We start from the raw sequence: 20,589 nt of genomic DNA, 5'->3' as shown, positions 1-20,589 counted from the left end.
GTTCCAATCCACAGTGAACACTTTCAGTTCCTGAGATTTGCATTCCTGGACCAGCACTTCCAGTTCATTGGCCTTCCGTTTGGCCTAGCTACTGCTACTTCTTATTCCAAGTACCAGGGTGGAATTCATGGATACTATAATAGACTCCATATCCATGAGGATATTTATAACAGACTAGAGACGTTGCAAGCTAACTTCGGCATATCTTGCCCTCTGGACCTCCTTGAGTCCCTCTGCGGCCCAGTGTATGGAGGTGATTGGTCTCATGGTGTCCTGCATGGACATTATTCCTTTTGCCAGGTTCTGTCTCAGACTTTTGCAACTGTGCATGCTGAGGCAGTGGAATAGCGATCATTCAGATCTGTCCCAACAGATTGTACTAGACAGCCGGTCGAGAGAATCGCTCTCTCAGTGGCTCTGTCCAGATCAACTGTCTCGAAGGACATGCTTCTTTTGACCATACTGGGAGATTGTGACTACGGATGCAAGCCTATACAGATGGGGGAGCTGTTTGGGGTGCCAGGAAGGCACAGGGGTTGTGGACTCAGGAGGAGTCCTCCCTCTGGATCAATATTTTGGAACTACAGGCAATTTTCAAGGCCTTGAAGGCTTGGCGCCACTTCTGGGTTCGTCCCAGTTTATCAGATTCCAATCAGACTATATAACCATGGTGGCTTAAATCAGCCAATGAGGGGGGAACCAGAAGTTCCTTGGCGATGAAGGAAGTATGCAAAAGAGAAAGATTGTGGTATCTCCTAGTATTTGCTAGTGCACATAAATAGCATAACAGCTTCAAAAAGTTGGTCCCGGGACTTGCGACCAATAACCCACTCACCCCTGCAGAAACGGTGCTTGCTGAACAGGAGCCTGCTGATCCGACCACGGAGGATTGATGCGCATCACCAGGGAGTCTGTATGGCCACAGACCGATGCTTCACTCGGCGAGCAAACTACTACCTCCCAGTGCGACCTCTTATTAGGTCCTGAGATGCGGTGCACTTCTCCAAACGCGGCTTCAATACTTGGCCCAAACAAATGACGTCAGTCCGACTTAGGCGTAGCAGGCCGGGGGCGGGGTTAGCTTCACCCGGGGTTGCAACTGACTTGAATAGGGACTGTGGGATCCACAAACTGGCGTAATAAGTGGAAACAAGAAGGTAGAGGATCCCACGCAGGAATATAAAATCAAAAATATTTATTGGCACAAAATTAAAAAGCCAAACGATGGGGGCAACAACAAGTGTACAAAACAATGTGGGAGCGTGACACCAGTGGCTTACATGTTTCGGCACTCGGCCTTATCATATCCTAAGGTGTCTTAGATGTGAAATCATTTAAAAACACAATGATGCATACTGATAGGGTAAAATCTAAAAGCTAAATACATGCCCAACATAAATTGGATAAATAAGTTAAATCTGTGGTGACAAGTACATAGTCACATGGTTTGCATTTACGGTGACCACATTTAAACATGCCTTGATGTTGGAGCCAAGAGCTAGTAGGGCCCTGTATCTGTTTAAGTTGTGTAGGAGCCAAAATGGATGCAAGTGTGGGACATTTTTTGTATGAGCACCTTATGCCTTGCTGGGCTGTTTCAAGAAGTTTGTCATCGGCAGCTAAAAGGGGGAAATGTTTCTTTATGATGCTGCAGATTTTGGGAAATTGGGCACTGAAGGTAGTCACAAAGTGCACTCCTTTGAAACTATCTGTTCTGTTCGGTGATTTGTCCTTTAAAAGACAATCTCTTTCTAGTCTGTCAACTTGTTTTCTGGCTTGGTTAATGTGTGTTGGAGTATACTTTCTTTCTTTACGTCTGTCCTCTAGCATGTTAGCCTCCTGCACATAATCAGCTGCTCTGCTACAATTTCTCTTAATCCTGACAAACTGTCCTTTTGCCACTGCATATGCAGTATTTTTGGGGTTACAGCTGAATGCGTGCAGGAGGGTGTTTCCAGAAATAGGCTTACGGTAAACCTTAGTATGAATAGGTCCCTCAGAATCTCCTATTAGACATAGATCCAAATAATTAATACAAATGGGATCTGACGTGTATGTAAAACTGAGGTTGAGTGAGTTACAGTTGATCCCATCTATAAACAGTGCAATGTCAGATGAGGAACCAGACCAAATCAATAAAAGATCATCTATATATCTCTAGTAAAAACATAGAGGATCTGAAAGGATTGCTCTCTCCAAAGATGCTGTCAAGTTCCCATTTACCGAGGTACAAATTTGCGTAAGAAGGGGCATATTTAGCCCCCATAGCAGTACCGCACCTTTGGAGAAAGTAACGCCCCTCGAAAGAAAAGAAATTGTGTGTAAGTAGAAACTCCAAGATACGTAAAATGTAGGCCTGAAATTGCTAAGTATAGTCAGTAGTAGTTCTGAGAAAGTATTCCATCACCTCCATTCCTTTGCAATGGGGAATGGTGGAATACAGGGAGACCACATCTACCGTAACCCAAGTGTAATTGGAATCCCACTTAAAGTCTGCAAGGAGTTTGAGGATATGCTTAGAGTCACGCGTATATGATGGAAGAGCAAGTACTAAGGGTTGTAAGACAGCGTCGAGCCATTGGGAAAGGCGTTCCAACAGTGAGTCAATGCCATTCACTATCGGGCGACCTTTGACATCGACCAAGGACTTGTGGACCATTTTTGTCTTTAGGTCTAGCCCCTATTTGTAATTGTGTGGGGGTAGCCAATGTAGATGAAGGTGCATTTTTCAGAATACCCAATTGTGAATTAGAGATGGTATTGGTATGTGTGTTAACATCTGTGTTATCCTCTGTACCAGAGGTATAGTCATCTGAGGATCTGTCTGTTTCACTGTCTGAAAAGGTGACTTGTTTAGACTGTCTGTTTTTATGTCTTCGATTCCCTCTATGATTATTGGATCATGGTAAACTGCGTCTGTAATCGGAACGTTGTTTTTTGTTCCAGATATAGACTGAATTTTTTAGATACTCTGTCTTATCTCTGATAAATGTAACTTGTTTATTTTCCATAATAATCTGTTTACCACAGGCCAAGGATTCCTGTAGTATGTGATCAAATTTAGGGAAATCCGGATTAGAGCTGCGTGTATTTAATGAAGGAAGTATCTCAGATTCTGGAGTGGATGGAGGCCCACAGCTGTTCGCTGTCGGCGATCCACATTCCGGGTGTGGACAACTGGGAGGCAGATTTTCTCAGCAGGCAATCCTTCCATCCAGGGGAATGGTCTCTCCATCCCAAGGTGTTTGCAGAGATATGCAGCAAGTGGGGGACGCCGGAGAGAGATCTGATGGCGTCCCGTCTCAATACCAAGCTACCCAGGTACTGGTCGAGGGATCTAAAATATTAATGAACTTATTAGATGCACCAACAAGAATATTATATATCTCATACAGTGCAAATGTGGGAAACAGTATGTGGGTGAATCTACAAGGCCACTAAGAGAGCGTAATCGAGAACATATATCATCCATTGAGAATGCAGATAAAGAGAGGAATAAAGACCTCCCTGTTTCTAAACATTTTAAGATATGCAGTGGAGGAAATCTTAAACCTTTGAATTATATAGGGATAGCCAAATTTAAAGATAGGGGTAGAGGGGGAGATATTGAAAATATGCTTTTACAGTTAGAATCCAAATGGATTTTTAATTTGGATACTTTGACCCCTAGTTGTTTAAATTTAGAAATGGATTTATCATGTTTTATGAGATAAAAAACAAATATTAAATAATTCCATTGTTTTATCAGAATTGTCTCATATAAATTGCCCCATTCTTATATTTTATATATTTTTTTTAATATACTTTTTATAATATATTTTTTATACTATTTTTATACTATTTTTTAGGCTACCTTTTTAGGCTCATTTTATATTCTAAAAATATAATTAATTAATTATCACTTTATAGAAGCAGTTATATATTATTTAATAAGGGTTATGTATCATTTTAGGTATTTTATAGGATATGTACATATGAGCAATTGTGTTCTAACATTTTTTAAATATCGATATCATTCTGTGATGATATATAGTTCAGAGAAATGTTATAATTATTATTAGATGTTATAAGTTGTATGGTGTTATATAGGCATTTTATGTGTGATGTCATATTAAAATAACTGGTACACAAGGATATAATACAGCCCAAAATTTCTGCACTTATACTGAAAAAAGACTGCAAAGTAATTGACAATGCACAAAAGAATATGGCAATAAGTCAAGGCATCTTCCTCTTTAAGAAAGAGCTCCGTTTAATGTATTTAAGGAGCAACATTGCAATGAGAAGACAGGCTTGACAAAGGCGCCGTAGTGAGCTGAAATGCGTTGCCAAAATCTTCTTCATTTTGCCTGAGAGGGGACACCATACTCCAGGATACACGGAGGAATAACAGCTGAAGGTGGATCTAGAGGCGTACAGGGAAGAGGAGCTTGCTGGCTTTCTTCTGTGCACAGTTTCAAGGATCCCAGAACTGACTGCAGCTATTTTCTCCTTGGTTGAAAAACCATTTTATACAACAGATGTTTACAGATACCCGGAGCTCCTGAGTCTTGTGATATATATCAGGTACCTAGACTTTTTCATCATATCGTGCCGAACATCACACTTGTTAAATTTGCTAAACTTTCTCCCTCAGCACTTGAGAATTAACTGAATATCTCTGAATTAACGGAGTATCTCTGGATAATCAAACTGTAATATATACGGCTGTTGGATATATTCTCTTTTTTATTAACTGAACATACAACTGGCAATACTATTAGAAATATTCATATTGCCTTATTTAAAATTCCTTGTGCTTTGTTGTTGTTGTTGTTGTTATTATATATGCTTTATTATTATTATTATTATTATTATTATTATTATTATATATATATATATATATATGTATATATATAATATTAAAAGGAGAAAACACTTAGAAATACCCTTAATCCAGCCCTACTCAAGTATCACAAATCTATTGATTCCCACAAGTGAGAAGCATATACCAGGAACGCATTGCAGACAAGACTGGTTTGCACAAACACCATTTATTAAATGTAAAGCACTTTAGGATTAATTATTCTCCAAAATATGGTGCCTAACATTAACATATCAAAGAATGACACAAAAAAGATACAATGCAGTTACGTGGCAACTATGTTTCTGTTAAAGTCCATATAATATGGTGAAGCCGGCTTCAAATTCAGTTTCTTCGCATGCAAATCATTCAACAAATGTACTTAAGCAGATGAAAAGAGCATTATTAATGGTTATGCTTAATGCTTGAAGCAAAGCTGTTAGTAGCTGTTACACACTCGCTCACTGCATCAGATGAAATCAGCAAAGTGATAAATTAGCCCGGCATTCTTGTACAAATGAAAAACAGAGAACATAGTCAATTGTGGTAGAGCGGTACTTCCCCTAGCTTTACACAGTAATTTTTAGGCTGTCCACCTCAATGCTTACATGACAGGTTACCATCCGCTTCCTCCGTGGCAGGGATTCGTATTATACGTTACCCTGTTTATCCGGATAGACTAGCGGTTCTGTCTCAAGGTATGAAACAAACTAAAACCAGTGGTATTGCCAGACATTTTCTGGAAGCACATAACAGTGAGGTTAGAGATCTTTACTTCATGGGAGTAGAAAAGGTGAGCGTTAGTGTAAGAGGAGGTGATTGGGACACAGCTCTCCTCCAACAGGAATGTAAATGGATATTTAATTTAGATACGGTACAACCCAATTGCCCTCTTATTACTACTCCCATGGTGAAATTTTGATTGTATTATTCTATGATCTTATTTGGAACTTTGTAGTTATTGGAAAAATATACTACTTTTCGCCCCTTTTTTTAAAAAATAATCTTGGGGGAATTTTAGTCCCTGTAATTCTTTGGAGACTATAATAAATTTTGATGCTCCCTTGTTGGAATATTAATTTTTGTATGATAATATAGTATAATGACAAAAATATATTGTAGTCATAAAAATGTCTTTCAGCCGAATTAATTTATTTAATATTAAACCAGCCATATATGCACAACTATAGTGTTTAACAATGTTTAGATTTAAGAAAATAGTGACACTGAAAGAGTTAATGAATTCACCCGGCATCAGATAAATTGGTCAGTAGGATTGAACCAGAATCGCATGCCTGACGAAGCCCGAGTGATTGGTAACGGGTGAAACACGTGTTGCTGTTTTGATCACGCCCACAGGAGCTCCGTGAGCATGGCGTTGTGTTTGGCGTGGTATCGTAGCGGTTTACCCCCGAGAAGCAAGATATACCCTGGCCCTGGATGCTAGGAGGGACTGTACATCAAGCCTGTTAATCCACCTACTGGAATGGACTTCATACCTTGAGACGGAACCACTAGTCTATCCGGATAAACAGGGTAACGTATAATACGAATCCCTGCCACGGAGGAAGCGGATGGTAACCTGTCATGTAAGCATTGAGGTGGACAGCCTAAAAATTACCGTGTAAAGCTAGGGGAAGTACCGCTCTACCACAATTGACTATGTTCTCTGTTTTTCATTTGTACAAGAATGCCGGGCTAATTTATCACTTTGCTGATTTCATCTGATGCAGTGAGCGAGTGTGTAACAGCTACTAACAGCTTTGCTTCAAGCATTAAGCATAACCATTAATAATGCTCTTTTCATCTGCTTAAGTACATGGAATGGACTTTAACAGAAACATAGTTGCCACGTAATTGCATTGTATCTTTTTTGTGTCATTCTTTGATATGTTAATGTTAGGCACCATATTTTGGAGAATAATTAATCCTAAGGTGCTTTACATTTAATAAATGGTGTTTGTGCAAACCAGTCTTGTCTCCTTTTAATATTATAGTTCCTTTATTACCACCTTGCACCAGATTTGCAACCGGTATTTTTTGCATCTGTTACTCATATCTTTGATTCCCAAGACAGCTGGTACATTTATTATTAAATATAAATATATATATATATATATATATATTTTTTTATATATATATATATATATATATATATATATATATATATATATATATATATATATATATATATATATTATTTCTTTCATGTAATTAACAAGAGTCCATGAGCTAGTGACGTATGGGATATACATTCCTACCAGGAGGGGCAAAGTTTCCCAAACCTTAAAATGCCTATAAATACACCCCTCACCACACCCACAAATCAGTTTTACAAACTTTGCCTCCAAGGGAGGTGGTGAAGTAAGTTTGTGCTAGATTCTACGTTGATATGCGCTCCGCAGCAAGTTGGAGCCCGGTTTTCCTCTCAGCGTGCAGTGAATGTCAGAGGGATGTGAGGAGAGTATTGCCTATTGAATGCAGTGATCTCCTTCTACGGGGTCTATTTCATAAGGTTCTCTGTTATCGGTCGTAGAGATTCATCTCTTACCTCCCTTTTCAGATCGACGATATACTCTTATATTTACCATTTCCTCTACTGATTCTCGTTTCAGTACTGGTTTGGCTTTCTACAAACATGTAGATGAGTGTCCTGGGGTAAGTAAGTCTTATTTTCTGTGACACTCTAAGCTATGGTTGGGCACTTTATTTATAAAGTTCTAAATATATGTATTCAAACATTTATTTGCCTTGACTCAGAATGTTCAACTTTCCTTATTTCCAGACAGTCAGTTTCATATTTGGGATTATGCATTGAATTATCATATTTTTTCTTACCTCAAAAATTTGACTTTTTTCCCTGTGGGCTGTTAGGCTCGCGGGGGCTGAAAATGCTTCATTTTATTGCGTCATTCTTGGCGCGGACTTTTTTGGCGCAAAAAATTATTTTCCGTTTCCGGCGTCATACGTGTCGCCGGAAGTTGCGTCATTTTTTGACGTTATTTTGCGTCAAAGATGTCGGCGTTCCGGATGTGGCGTCATTTTTTGCGCCAAAAGCATTTAGGCGCCAAATAATGTGGGCGTCTTTTTTGGCGCTAAAAAATATGGGCGTCATTTTTGTCTCCACATTATTTAAGTCTCATTATTTATTGCTTCTGGTTGCTAGAAGCTTGTTCACTGGCATTTTTTTCCCATTCCTGAAACTGTCATTTAAGGAATTTGATCAATTTTGCTTTATATGTTGTTTTTTTCTTTTACATATTGCAAGATGTTCCACGTTGCAACTGAGTCAGAAGATACTACAGGAAAATCACTGCACAGTGCTGGAGCTACCAAGCTAAGTCTGTTATAAACTTTTGGTATCTGTTTCTCCAGCTGTTATTTGTATTGCATGTCATGTCAAACTTATTAATGCAGATAAAATTTCCTTTAGTACTGTTACATTACCTGTTGCTGTCCGTCAACATCTAATTTTCAGAGTGTTCCTGATAACATAAGAGATTTTATTTTTTAAATCCATTAAGAAGGCTATGTCTGTTATTTCTCCTTCTAGTATACATAAAAGTCTTTTAAAACTTCTCTTTTTTTCAGATGAATTTTTAAATGAACATCATCATTCTGATACTGATAATGGTTCTTCTGGTTCAGAGGTTTCTGTATCAGAGGTTGATGCTGATAAATCTTTGTATTTGTTCAAGATGGAATTTATTCGTTCTTTACTTAAAGAAGTGTTATTTGCATTAGAAATAGAGGATTCTGGTCCTCTTGATACTAAATGTAAACGTTTAAATAAGGTTTTTAAATCTCCTGTAGTTATTCCAGAAGTGTTTTATCTCCCTGATGCTATTTCTGAAGTAATTTCCAGGGAATGGAATAATTTGGGTAATTTATTTACTCCTTCTAGACGTTTAAGCAAATTATATCCTGTGCCATCTGACAGATTAGAGTTTTTTGGGACAAAAATCCCTAAGGTTATGGGGCTGTCTCTACTCCTGCTAATGTACTACTATTCCTATGGCAGATAGTACTTCATTTAAGGATCCTTTAGATAGGAAAATTGAATCCTTTCTAAGAAAAGCTTACTTATGTTTAGGTAATCTTCTTAGACCTGCTATATTTTTAGTGGATGTTGCTGCAGCTTCAACTTTTTGGTTAGAAGCTTTAGCGCAACAAGTAACAGATCATAATTTTATAGCATTATTATTATTCTATAACATGCTAATAATTTTATTGGTGATACCATCTTTTGATATCATTAGAGTTGATGTCAGGTATATGTCTCTAGCTATTTTAGCTAGAAAAGCTTTATGGATTAAACTTGGAATGCTGACATGTCTTCTAAGTCAACTTTGCTTTCCCTTTCTTTCCAGGGTAAATAATCATTTCGTTCCTTTCCTCACAACAAGGAACAAAAGCCTGATCTTTCATCCTCAGGAGCGGTATCAGTTTGGAAACTATTTCCAGTTTGGAATATATCCAAGCCTTATAGAAACCTATAGCCAGCTCCTAAGTACCTATGAAGGTGCGGCCCTTATTCCAGCTCAGCTGGTATGGGGCAGATTACGTTTTCTTCAAAGAAATTTGGATCAATTCCGTTCTTAATCTCTGGTTTCAGAAACATTGTTTCAGAAAGGTACAGAATTGGCTTCAAGTTAAGGCCTCCTGCTAAGAGATTCTTTTCTTTCCCGTGTCCCAGTCGACACAGCAAGGCTCAGCATTTCTGAAATGTGTTTCAGATCTAGAGTTGGCTGGAGTATTTATGCCAGTTCCAGTTCTGGAACAGGGGCTGGGGTTTTATTTTATCTCTTCATTGTACCAAAGAAGGTCAATTCCTTCAGACCAGTTCTGGATCTATCATTATTGAATCGTTATGTTAGGATACCAACATTCAAGATGGTTACTGTAGGACTATCCTGCCTTTTGTTTAGCAAGGGCATTATATGTCTACAATAGATTTACAGGATGTGTATCTGCATATTCCGATTCATCCAGATCACTTTTAGTGTCTGAGATTCTCTTTTTAGACAAGCATTACCAGTTTTGTGGCTCTACTGTTTGGCCTAGCCTCAGTTCCAAGAATTTTTTTCAAAGGTTCTCGGTGCCCTTCTTTCTGTAATCAGAGAATAGGGTTTTGGTATTTCCTTATTTGGACGATATCTTGGTACTTGCTCAGTCTTCTCATTTTCGAAGAATCTCATACGAATCGACTTGTGTTGTTTCTTCAAGTTCATGGTTGGAGGATCAATTTACCAATCAGTTCATTGATTCCTCAGACAAGGGTAACCTTTTTAGGTTTCTAGATAAATTCAGTGTCTATGACTCTGTCCTTGTCAGACAAGAGAAGTTTAACATTGATATTAGCTTGTCAAAATCTTCAGTCACAATCATTCCCTTTGGTAGCCTTATGCATGGAAATGTTGGGTCTTAGGACTGCCGCATCAGATGCGATTTCCTTTGCTCGTTTTCACATGCGACCTCTTCAGCTCTGTATGCTGAACCAATGGTGCAGGGATTACTCAAAGATATCTCAATTAATATCTTTAAACCAATTTTACGACACTCTCTGACATGGTGGACAGATCACCATCGTTCAGTTCAGGGGGCTTCTTTGTTCTTCCGACCTGGACTATAATCTCAACAGATACAAGTCTTACAGGTTGGGGAGCTGTGTGGGGGTATCTGACGGCACAAGGGGTTTGGGAATCTCAGGAGGTGAGATTTCCGATCAATTTGGAACTCCGTGCAATTTTCAGAGCTCTTCAGTCTTGGCCTCTTCTGAAGAGAGAGTTGTTCATTGTTTTCAGATAAGACAATGTCACAACTGTGGCATACATCAATCATCAAGGAGGGACTCACAGTCCTCTGGCTATGAAAGAAGTATCTCGAATTTTGGTTTGGGCGGAATCCAGCTCCTGTCTAATCTCTGCGGTTTATATCCCAGGTATGGACAATTGGAAAGCGGATTTTCTCAGTCGCCAAACGTTGCATCCGGGCGAATGGTCTCTTCACCCAGAGGTATTTCTTCAGATTGTTCAAATGTGGGAACTTCCAGAAATAGATCTGATGGCTTCTCATCTAAACAAGAAACTTCCCAGGTATCTGTCCAGATCCCGGGATCCTCAGGCGGAGGCAGTGGATGCATTTTCACTTCCTTGGAAGTATCATCCTGCCTATTTCTTTCCGCCTCTAGTTCTTCTTCCAAGAGTAATCTCCAAGATTCTGAAGGAATGCTCGTTTGTTCTGCTGGTAGCTCCGGCATGGCCTCACAGGTTTTGGTATGCGGATCTTGTCCGAATGGCCTCTTGCCAACCGTGGACTCTTCCGTTAAGACCAGACCTTTTGTCTCAAGGTCCTTTTTTCCATCAGGATCTGAAATCCTTAAATTTAAAGGTATGGAGATTGAACGCTTGATTCTTGGTCAAAGAGGTTTCTCTGACTCTGTGATTAATACTATGTTACAGGCTCGTAAATCTGTTTCCTGAGAGATATATTATAGAGTCTGGAAGACTTATATTTCTTGGTGTCTTTCTCATCTTTTTTCTTGGCATTCTTTTAGAATACCGAGAATATTACAATTTCTTCAGGATGGTTTAGATAAGGGTTTGTCCGCAAGTTCCTTGAAAGGTCAAATCTTTGCTCTTTCTGTTCTTTTTCACAGAAAGATTGCTATTCTTCCTGATATTCATTGTTTTGCACTTGCTTTGGTTCGTATAAAGCCTGTCATTAAGTCAATTTCTCCTCCTTGGAGTTTCAATTTGGTTCTGGGGGCTTTTCAAGCTCCTCCATTTGAACCTATGCATTCATTGGATATTAAATTACTTTCTTGGAAAGTTTTGTTCCTTTTGGCCATCTCTTCTGCCAGAAGAGTTTCTGAATTATCTGCTCTTTCTTGTGAGTCTCCTTTTCTGATTCTTCATCAGGATGAGGCGGTGTTGCGAACTTCTTTTGAATTTTTACCTAAAGTTGTGAATTCCAACAACATTAGTAGAGAAATTGTGGTTCCTTCATTATGTCCTAATCCTAAGAATTCTAAGGAGAAATCGTTGCATTCTTTGGATGTTGTTAGAGCTTTGAAATATTATGTTGAAGCTACGAAATCTTTCTGTAAGACTTCTAGTCTATTTGTTATCTTTTCCGGTTCTAGGAAAGGCCAGAAAGCTTCTGCCATTTCTTTGGCATCTTGGTTGAAATCTTTAATTCATCTTGCCTATGTTGAGTCGGGTAAAATTCCGCCTCAGAGAATTACAGCTCATTCTACTAGGTCAGTATCTACTTCCTGGGCGTTTAGGAATGAAGCTTCGGTTGACCAGATCTGCAAAGCAGCAACTTGGTCCTCTTTGCATACTTTTACTAAATTCTACCATTTTGATGTATTTTCTTCTTCTGAAGCAGTTTTTGGTAGAAAAGTTCTTCAGGCAGCGGTTTCAGTTTGAATCTTCTGCTTATGTTTTTTGTTAAACTTTATTTTGGGTGTGGATTATTTTCAGCAGGAATTGGCTGTCTTTATTTTATCCCTCCCTCTCTAGTGACTCTTGTGTGGAAAGATCCACATCTTGGGTAGTCATTATCCCATACGTCACTAGCTCATGGACTCTTGTTAATTACATGAAAGAAAACATAATTTATGTAAGAACTTACCTGATAAATTCATTTCTTTCATATTAACAAGAGTCCATGAGGCCCACCCTTTTTTGTGGTGGTTATGATTTTTTTGTATAAAGCACAATTATTCCAATTCCTTATTTTATATGCTTCGCACTTTTTTTCTTATCACCCCACTTCTTGGCTATTCGTTAAACTGATTTGTGGGTGTGGTGAGGGGTGTATTTATAGGCATTTTAAGGTTTGGGAAACTTTGCCCCTCCTGGTAGGAATGTATATCCCATACGTCACTAGCTCATGGACTCTTGTTAATATGAAAGAAATGAATTTATCAGGTAAGTTCTTACATAAATTATGTTTTTGGCCATTTTTTTAAAAGGGTTAATAGTATACTATAGCCATTTACCCTGTCTGCAGCAGAGGTTTTATTTGGCTATACTGTTTATAGGTAACATATATAGGTGCATTTGAAGTAGTTACTAATAGGCATTTACCTCTAGGAATCTGTTATAGAGATATACTAGTTACTGTTAGGGTACTGTCCATTTGTTTTAATGTTTAAAGAACCACGTGGCTATTACTCTCAGATGAGTTTTTAGAATATGTTTTAATTATATCAATAAACACATCTTTTACATAGATATAATCTGTTTGTTCATTTATGTAATTATATATTTATATATTGCTCTAGACCAGCCTTTTTTAGGCGCCTACAGTTTTTCTTTTATCTCATTGATCTTCCTTTTAGTAGGTTGTAGGGACCTATTCTAACTGTGGTTCAGGTTTATTTTTAGATATTTATAGCGCAAGTAGTTTTGTTTTTGTTTTATCGCGGGTCGAGGAATCCCCAAGCTGATCTAATAGATGCACTAGCAGTGCCTTGGAGGTTCAAACTCATATATTTTACCTCCATTATCGCTTCTTCCTCAAATGGTGGCCCGCATCAAGCAGGATTGGGTATCAGTAATCCTGATTGCTCCATCGTGGTCGCGATTGACGTGGTTCGCGGATCTAGTGAGGATGTCCTCATCTCCGTGGAAGTTACCTTGTCGCAGAGACCTGCTGATACAAGGTTCATTTGTTCATCAAAATCTAGATTCTCTGAGACTGACTGCATAGAGATTGAACAAATTAGTTTTAGCCAAGAGAGGTTTCTCTGAGAGTGTCATTGATACTCTTATTCAAGCTCGTAAACCAGTTACTAGGCGTATCTACCACAAGGTGTGGAGGACCTACTTATTCTGGTTTGAAGAGCGTGGTTTTTCCTGGCACAGAGTTAAGGTTGTCAGGATCTTATCTTTTCTCCAGGATGGGCTGGAGAAGGGCCTTTCTGCTAGTTCTCTGAGGGGACAGATTTTGTCCCTGTCGGTTTTATTGCACAAGAGACTGGCTGAGCTTCCAGACGTGCAGTCCTTTGTTAAGGCTCTGATTAGGATCAGACCTGTGTTTAGATCTGGGGCTCCTTGGAGCCTAAATCTTGTTCTTCGGGTTTTGCAACAGGTTCCGTTTAAGCCTCTGCATTCCGTTGATATTAAATAATCTTGAAAGGTTCTCTTTTTATCGGCTATTGCTCTGCGCGCAGAGTTTCGGAGATCTCTGCTTTGCAATGTGAGCCCCCTTATCTGATTTTTCATGCAGATAAGGCAGTTTTACGTACTAAATTAGGTTTTCTTCCTAAGGTTGTGTCAGATCGCAACATCAATCAGGAGATTGTAGTGCCTTCCTTGTGTCCTAATCCTTCTTCATCGAAGGAACGCTTACTTCACAATTTGGATGTGGTTCGCGCCTTAAAGTTCTATCTTCAGGCTACTAAGGAGTTTAGACAATCTTCCTCTTTGTTGTCTATTCGGGGAAGTGTAAGGGGCAGAAGGCTACTTCGACTTCCCTATCTTTTTAGTTGAGGAGTGTCATCCGCTTATCTTACGAGACAGCGGGACATCGTCCTCCTGAGAGGATAACGGCTCATTCCACTAGAGCATTGACTTTCTTTTGGGCCTTTACGAATGAGGCATCTATGGATCAGACTTGTTATGCGGCTATCTGGTCCTCCTTACATACTTTTCAAAATTTTACAAGTTTGATATTTTTGCTTCGGCTGAAGCAGCTTTCGGGAGAAAAGTTTTGCAGGCTGTGGTGCCCTCAGAATAGGGTCCTCTTCCTTTTTGTTCCCTCCCGTTATTCATGTCCTCTGGAGCTTGGGTATAGTTTTCCCAACAGTAAGGAATGAAGCCGTGGACTCTCCCTATCTTAGGAAGGAAAACATTATTTTATGCTTACCAGATAAATTCCTTTCCTTTCGGATAGGGAGAGTCCATGACCCCTGCACGTTTTTTTTTCTTGTCTATGAGCGGTCCTCTTTTATTTATTTTATCTTCTGGCACTATTTATACCCTAATGTTTCTCCTACTTTTCCTTATTCCATCTGCAGAATGACTGGGGTAATGAGAAAGTGGGAGGGATATTTAAGCCTTTGGCTGAGGTGTCTGGCTCCTGTTGGTGGCCAGGTGTTGTATTTCCCAACAGTAAGAAATTAAGCCGTGGACTCTTGCTATCCGGAAGGAAAGGAATTTATCTGATAAGGTATAAATTATGTTTTTACCTCTGTGATTATCTTGTATGTAAGCCTCTGCAAACTGCCCCCCTTATTTCAGTTCTTTTGACAGACATGCATTTTAGCCAATCAGTGTGGGCTCATAGGGACTCTATGTGCTTGAGCACAGTGTTATCTATATGACACACATGAACTAACACCCTCTAGTGGTTAAAAACTGTCAAAATGCCCTGAGAGAAGATGCAGCTTCTAAGGGCTTAGAAATTAGCATATGAACCTCCTAGGTTTAGCTTTCAACTAAGAATACCAAGAGAACAAAGCAAAATTGGTGATAAAAGTAAATTGGAAAATTGTTTAAAATTACATGCCCTATCTGAATCATGAAAGTTTATTTTGGACTAGACTGTCCCTTTTAAGGGCACAGTATCTCCTTATGGGTCTTCAAACTTAACCCCCTCCGGTATCGCAGGGACTTGTCCCTTAGCCTCCTCCTGCAGGTTTACGGTGTACTCTGTAACTCCACATACTCCTCTAGTATATCCTCTGCTGTTATTTTCACAGCACTGGATGGGCTCTCTACTGGATACAGTTTTTTTCTATGCTGCTAAGGTCAGTGATGTGGGTGCTGACATCAGGCCTACGACTTACACTTACATTGCCCACAGGCAAGTGGATCATTGGGAACAAATTAAAGGGGAGAAATATTTAGAGCAAACTGTCCCTTTTAAACGACTTTCCAATTTACTTCTATTTTCCTGTTGCCTTCATACTTTTCAACAAAGGATAAGTTAAAGAGTGTGCACGTGTCTGCAGTACAATATGGCAGCAGTTTTGCAACAATGTTATACATAAGCAAGAGCCCTAGATGGCAGCACTATTTCCTGTCATGTAGAGTTCGACATGTGCACGCTTCCTACCTAGGTATTGCATCAAAAAAGAATAAGATAAGAATGATGCAAATTTGATCATAGAAATAAATTGGAAACCTTTTAAAAATTGTTTTAATTGTCTATCTGAATCTTGAAAGAAAAAAATTGTTATTGTCTATCTGAATCTTGAAAGAAAAAAATTGGGTTTCATGCCCCTTTAAAGATGTCTAACTCCATCTGTGATGCAGTTATGGATGTTATTAAAATTGTCTCTTCTGTCCTAACAAGAAGAGCCTTATGGCTAAAATCTTGGTCTACAGAAATAGTCTCCAAGAACAAATTGTTAAAGCTTTCCTTCCAAGAGAAAGTTCTGTTCTGTTTGGTTTGGCTTTGGACTCATTTCCATGGTTACAGGTGGTAAAGGAGCTTTCCTTCCTCCATGATTAAAAGTCTAGAGGAAAAATAAGACAAGGAAATAGTTTTCACTTGTTTAGTTCCTCTTCCTTTCGTTCATAAAATGATGATGTCCACAGTCCTCCATAACATATGGGATATATTTTCTGCCACTTAGAGGTGGTCAAGAATCCATATCAGAGCTGTTCTTGGCCTCGTAGGAGATAATTGAGAATAGAGGTTGTTCCAGCTACTTGCTTATGGATTACAAATTGGGAGCTCAGACCTATGTGAAACCCAGAGTCCCCGGGGAGTATCATTTATAAAAAAGACAGAAAAGACTCTTCACAGTAGCTGAATGATACAGGGACATAGGAATACATGGTTATGTGCGCAACATTTTCCTGACGGGACTTTAGCTATAACTACCCTCAGGCTTCGCGAGGACTCGTCCCTAGCCTGCTCCTGAGGGACTTGGGCAGATACCTGCACTGGATGGGCTTTATACTGGATACTGCTGCAGCTGCATTGACATAGATTGACATGCCTGGTAAGGCAGTGGAGGGGTGCTGCGTAAGGTAAATTATTTTACATAGCACACACACAGCCCAGAGACAATTTGTAGGTACTCTGACACAGGTACAGCATAGCCAGGGGACTTAGTGATTGTCAATCCCGGCTGCCTGAGAAGCTCAGTGCGGCAAATGCTTGAAACAAATAAAGGAGCTTTCAGCATGAAGTATTTTATACTTCATGAATGAAAGTCCCCTTTATTTGTTCCACTGGTCAATCCTAGCATTTTAAAAATGCTAGTATTGACAATCACTTTAACCTGCTCTCCTCATAACACATTTCCTCAAATCAGGTCCCTAACGGTTATATCATCATGGGAATCCTTATCAGGAAAGCCCTTGATCCTTTGCAGCCCTCTGGCAGCTCTAGCGGTACTTTTGGGGGCACTTTTAATATTTAGGTGTGTGGCCCTTTAAGAAATCTTAGTGCATTATTATATTAGTGCAATATGCGGTCTTGTAGAGGAGGCTCCGATAGTCTTGAGACCATTGTTTTAACACTTTTATAAGGGGTATTTGTTTGATGCACTATTTTTTTGCACTGTTTTCTCTCCATTATACGAACACCGGCTTGTCTCCTGCGCTAGCTACACCCACTCAGTGTTCCCGGGCTTTTTGTCTCTCAATCCGGAGCCTCCACAACTAGATCCTTATTGCAATTGTTTGGGCCAGATTATAAACTTATTTCTAGTGCCTACCAGTCGTTGAGGAAGGTGGTGAGTACCTATACAGCAGCTGCCAGGGGATACTTAAGGGCTAATTTAATTCTTTGGGGCTTTAAGGCTTATTGCTCTGGGAGATATATGCAAGTATCTGAGGGAGTTTTACATAGTGTGGAGGGCTCTCTACCAGGTTTTCTCTGTACTGTTTCTTATGTATGGTGTCATTGCATACTTTAATATAAGTACAATTTTGGAACAAAATGTTTCTGTTCTCACTGATGACGGAGTCTGTTTCTGATATTCCTCTAGCTACATATATATGTTTATTTTGCAAATCTGTTCCAGTATGCCAGGTCAACCAAATCTGTGAGAATTGTGTACCTCAGATTTTGCATGCAAACCAAACACAACCTTCTAGTTCTCAGAGGGACGTTTGCCCAGTGCATGTCACTCAGGGGGATTCTACTGATTTCACTAGCATGTACAAAATTGTGACAGATTGTTTGGCGGTAATTCCCAAACCAAGTAAGCGTACATCTGGGGATTTGTCTCAGTCTCATGAGGTTAATGTACAAAGTCCTTCCTTCAACCTTAAATCCCTGCTCTCTTACAGAGCTCTGACTCTGAGGATGCAAAGGAACTGCCTTGATTCATATACCACCTTTCCTTGTCATGTACTCCACAGTTTGGTTATAACATCCCACACGTCAAGGCTCTCACCATCATATGAAAGAAAACAAAATTTATGCTTACCTGATAAATTTTCTTTCAGGATGGCGAGAGCCTGCAAAACCGCGCCCAGTTTTATTTTTTTTGGCGGCAGGTTTTTATTTGCACCTCTGTTTCCCCTGTTTTGTCTTTCCTATTGGTCTCTTATTTTCCTCTGTACTGAGTAATACAGAGAGGTGTGTGGGCTTAAAAGCTCTTGTTGTTTCAGGTTCTTTGCCACTTCCTAGTTGCTGGAATTCAATCCACTAGTCGAGGCTCATTGACTCTCACCACCCTGAAAGAAAATAATTTATCAGGGTAAGCATAATTTTTTTTTTGTTTTTACAAAAAAAAAAAAAAAAAAAAAAATTTTAAATTATTTATTTTTTTTAAATTTTGTTTTAAAATACCTTCTTTGATCTGGTGTAATGTCTACCTTCTAGTTCAATTGTTTTCTTTCTTTCTTTTTTTACAGATGCTTGGCGAATTCCATTAAAGGTATCACCAGAAATTCTAATGGTAATTTTATTCCACTTAGATAAGCATTTCTTGCCAAACAAATATAAACACGTTTTTTTTTTGGGGGGGGGGTTATAATTTTTTATTGAGGATTTTCAAACAGTACAACAGATAGTAATAGTCACAGTTGTTACAAAGTTAGGCATAAAATCATATCAAATACATAAACAAGTTATATTGAAAGTAATGATTGAAGTAGTAAGTGATCTGAGCTTATGAATCCTCCATTTTGTAGTAATAATAGCTTATTGGGGTGATATCTGAGCTAACCACTTGTGGGTCATATGGTCATGGAAGTAAAAGGCATATGGAAGTCACTAAGGAGGCCCCTCCTGGGCCTCATATTAAGATGAGAATTCCGAATATATGTAAGGGGGGGGGAATAGTCAGCGGTCAAAAAACGCTCTGAGATATAGGGTAGAAAAGGGAGGGGGGAGGAGCTATCCATATAAAAACAGTGACGTAGCCAAGAAGATGGGGAAGGGAGTCTGTGGCGTTCATAGAGGAAAAAAGTATATATACCGTCAGGCATTAATAGTCAAGTATACAAGTGGTGAGTGGTTTTGCAGTATAACACTTAAGACCTTTCTCAAGAAAACAATAGGGAGCTCAAGGTACATATAACAATTAGAATGCAATAATATATGAAAACAATAACAACTTATCTAGTTAACCAATCTGCGTCTCTTATTAGGCAAATACTGTAGGCATAGTAAAATGGAATTTCAAACTAGTACCTGGGTTGTCTCGGGGAAAGTATGTAGTAGAAAAGTATGCATACATAAATATCTATCTTTGACACAGCATTAAACGGGTAGCTAAATACAGGTATGATATGGTATACCCCCTGTGAACCAGCACTAGGGAAGATCCTGCTAAGTGAGATATCTACACATAACCTTTATAATTATGACATATCTAAAAACTAATATAGCCCACTCCTATTTGTGTAATGAATGACAAAATGAGAGTTCTAAATATGTACCTGTATAGTGTAATGAGAGTCCTAAAATGTGCCTATATAATAAATAAGGGACTGAAGTATGTTTAATCAAGCTGCCCAAGTTAGTTGCGTAAAAAACTCTTAAAAGTATGATTGCTCACAAACAGCGTTATAAGACATAGTTGAAGATGTATCACAACAAAAAGTATAACATATATATATATATATATATATATATGTTAGAAGGAGATTGCACTCCAAGCTGACAGTTAGTCCAATACCCTGGGTGCAGCAAAACAGGCATACAAAACATGGAAAAAAAGCGCACTCCTAGGGATCCCTTGCTCAGGTACTTTTAATAGTGAACGTTTTCAGGCGTGTAACGTCCATCCTCAGACCAAAAAAAGTGTTACACATTACTTACCCCAACACCCCTTAAATGCAGCAAACAACCAATGTGAACCGGCCGGGCCTGCACGCTCTCCCGAGTAGCTTCGCCCCCAACAGGTGACATCATCATCCCGGGCAAGGTGAGTCCGGTCAGTAATAAACATAAATAAGTGCACCCTGTAAGATAACAATACAATCATAAATTGGGCAAGATGTAGGAAAACAACTACAAAAAATATATACATGAAAAAAGGCAGTCTAGATTGTTTGTATAGAGTGTCTAATGCGCTGCAACAGGTTGTCATAGCAACCATCAACAACAAAGCTTGCGTGGCACATGACACTAAGATAACCAATGATAGAGTGCAAAATCAATCACAAGTGTTATTTCATCCGGATAATGTCAGAGTAACCATAAGAGGAGACAAAGAATAAATAATAAATGTTGTTGTCTCGCATAATCAGCTCTACGGTGCAATCGCAGCAAATAGGAGCAAAAAAACTAAGAGACGCTTATTGGTCATGTGACCCTCCAAG

General features: G+C 39.0%; 1 protein-coding gene across 2 annotated transcripts in view; it reads left to right on the top strand.

Moving 5' to 3' along the window:
• The window catches only part of PAXIP1 (PAX interacting protein 1), a 348,897-nt gene that overhangs the window by 222,171 nt on the left and 106,137 nt on the right, over positions 1 to 20,589 (top strand). Inside the window, exon 13 of one of the 2 annotated variants that reach the window (XM_053713809.1) lies at positions 18,676 to 18,698. In XM_053713809.1, the coding sequence (XP_053569784.1) occupies positions 18,676 to 18,698 (23 nt within the window). Of the gene's footprint in view, positions 1 to 18,675; positions 18,720 to 20,589 lie in introns of both variants that reach the window. The other variant, XM_053713808.1, reaches the window with a different exon arrangement.

This window comes from Bombina bombina, chromosome 5 (genome assembly GCF_027579735.1).
Source record: "Bombina bombina isolate aBomBom1 chromosome 5, aBomBom1.pri, whole genome shotgun sequence".
Classification (NCBI taxonomy): domain Eukaryota; kingdom Metazoa; phylum Chordata; class Amphibia; order Anura; family Bombinatoridae; genus Bombina; species Bombina bombina.
This window is presented reverse-complemented; position numbering and strand designations above follow the sequence as displayed.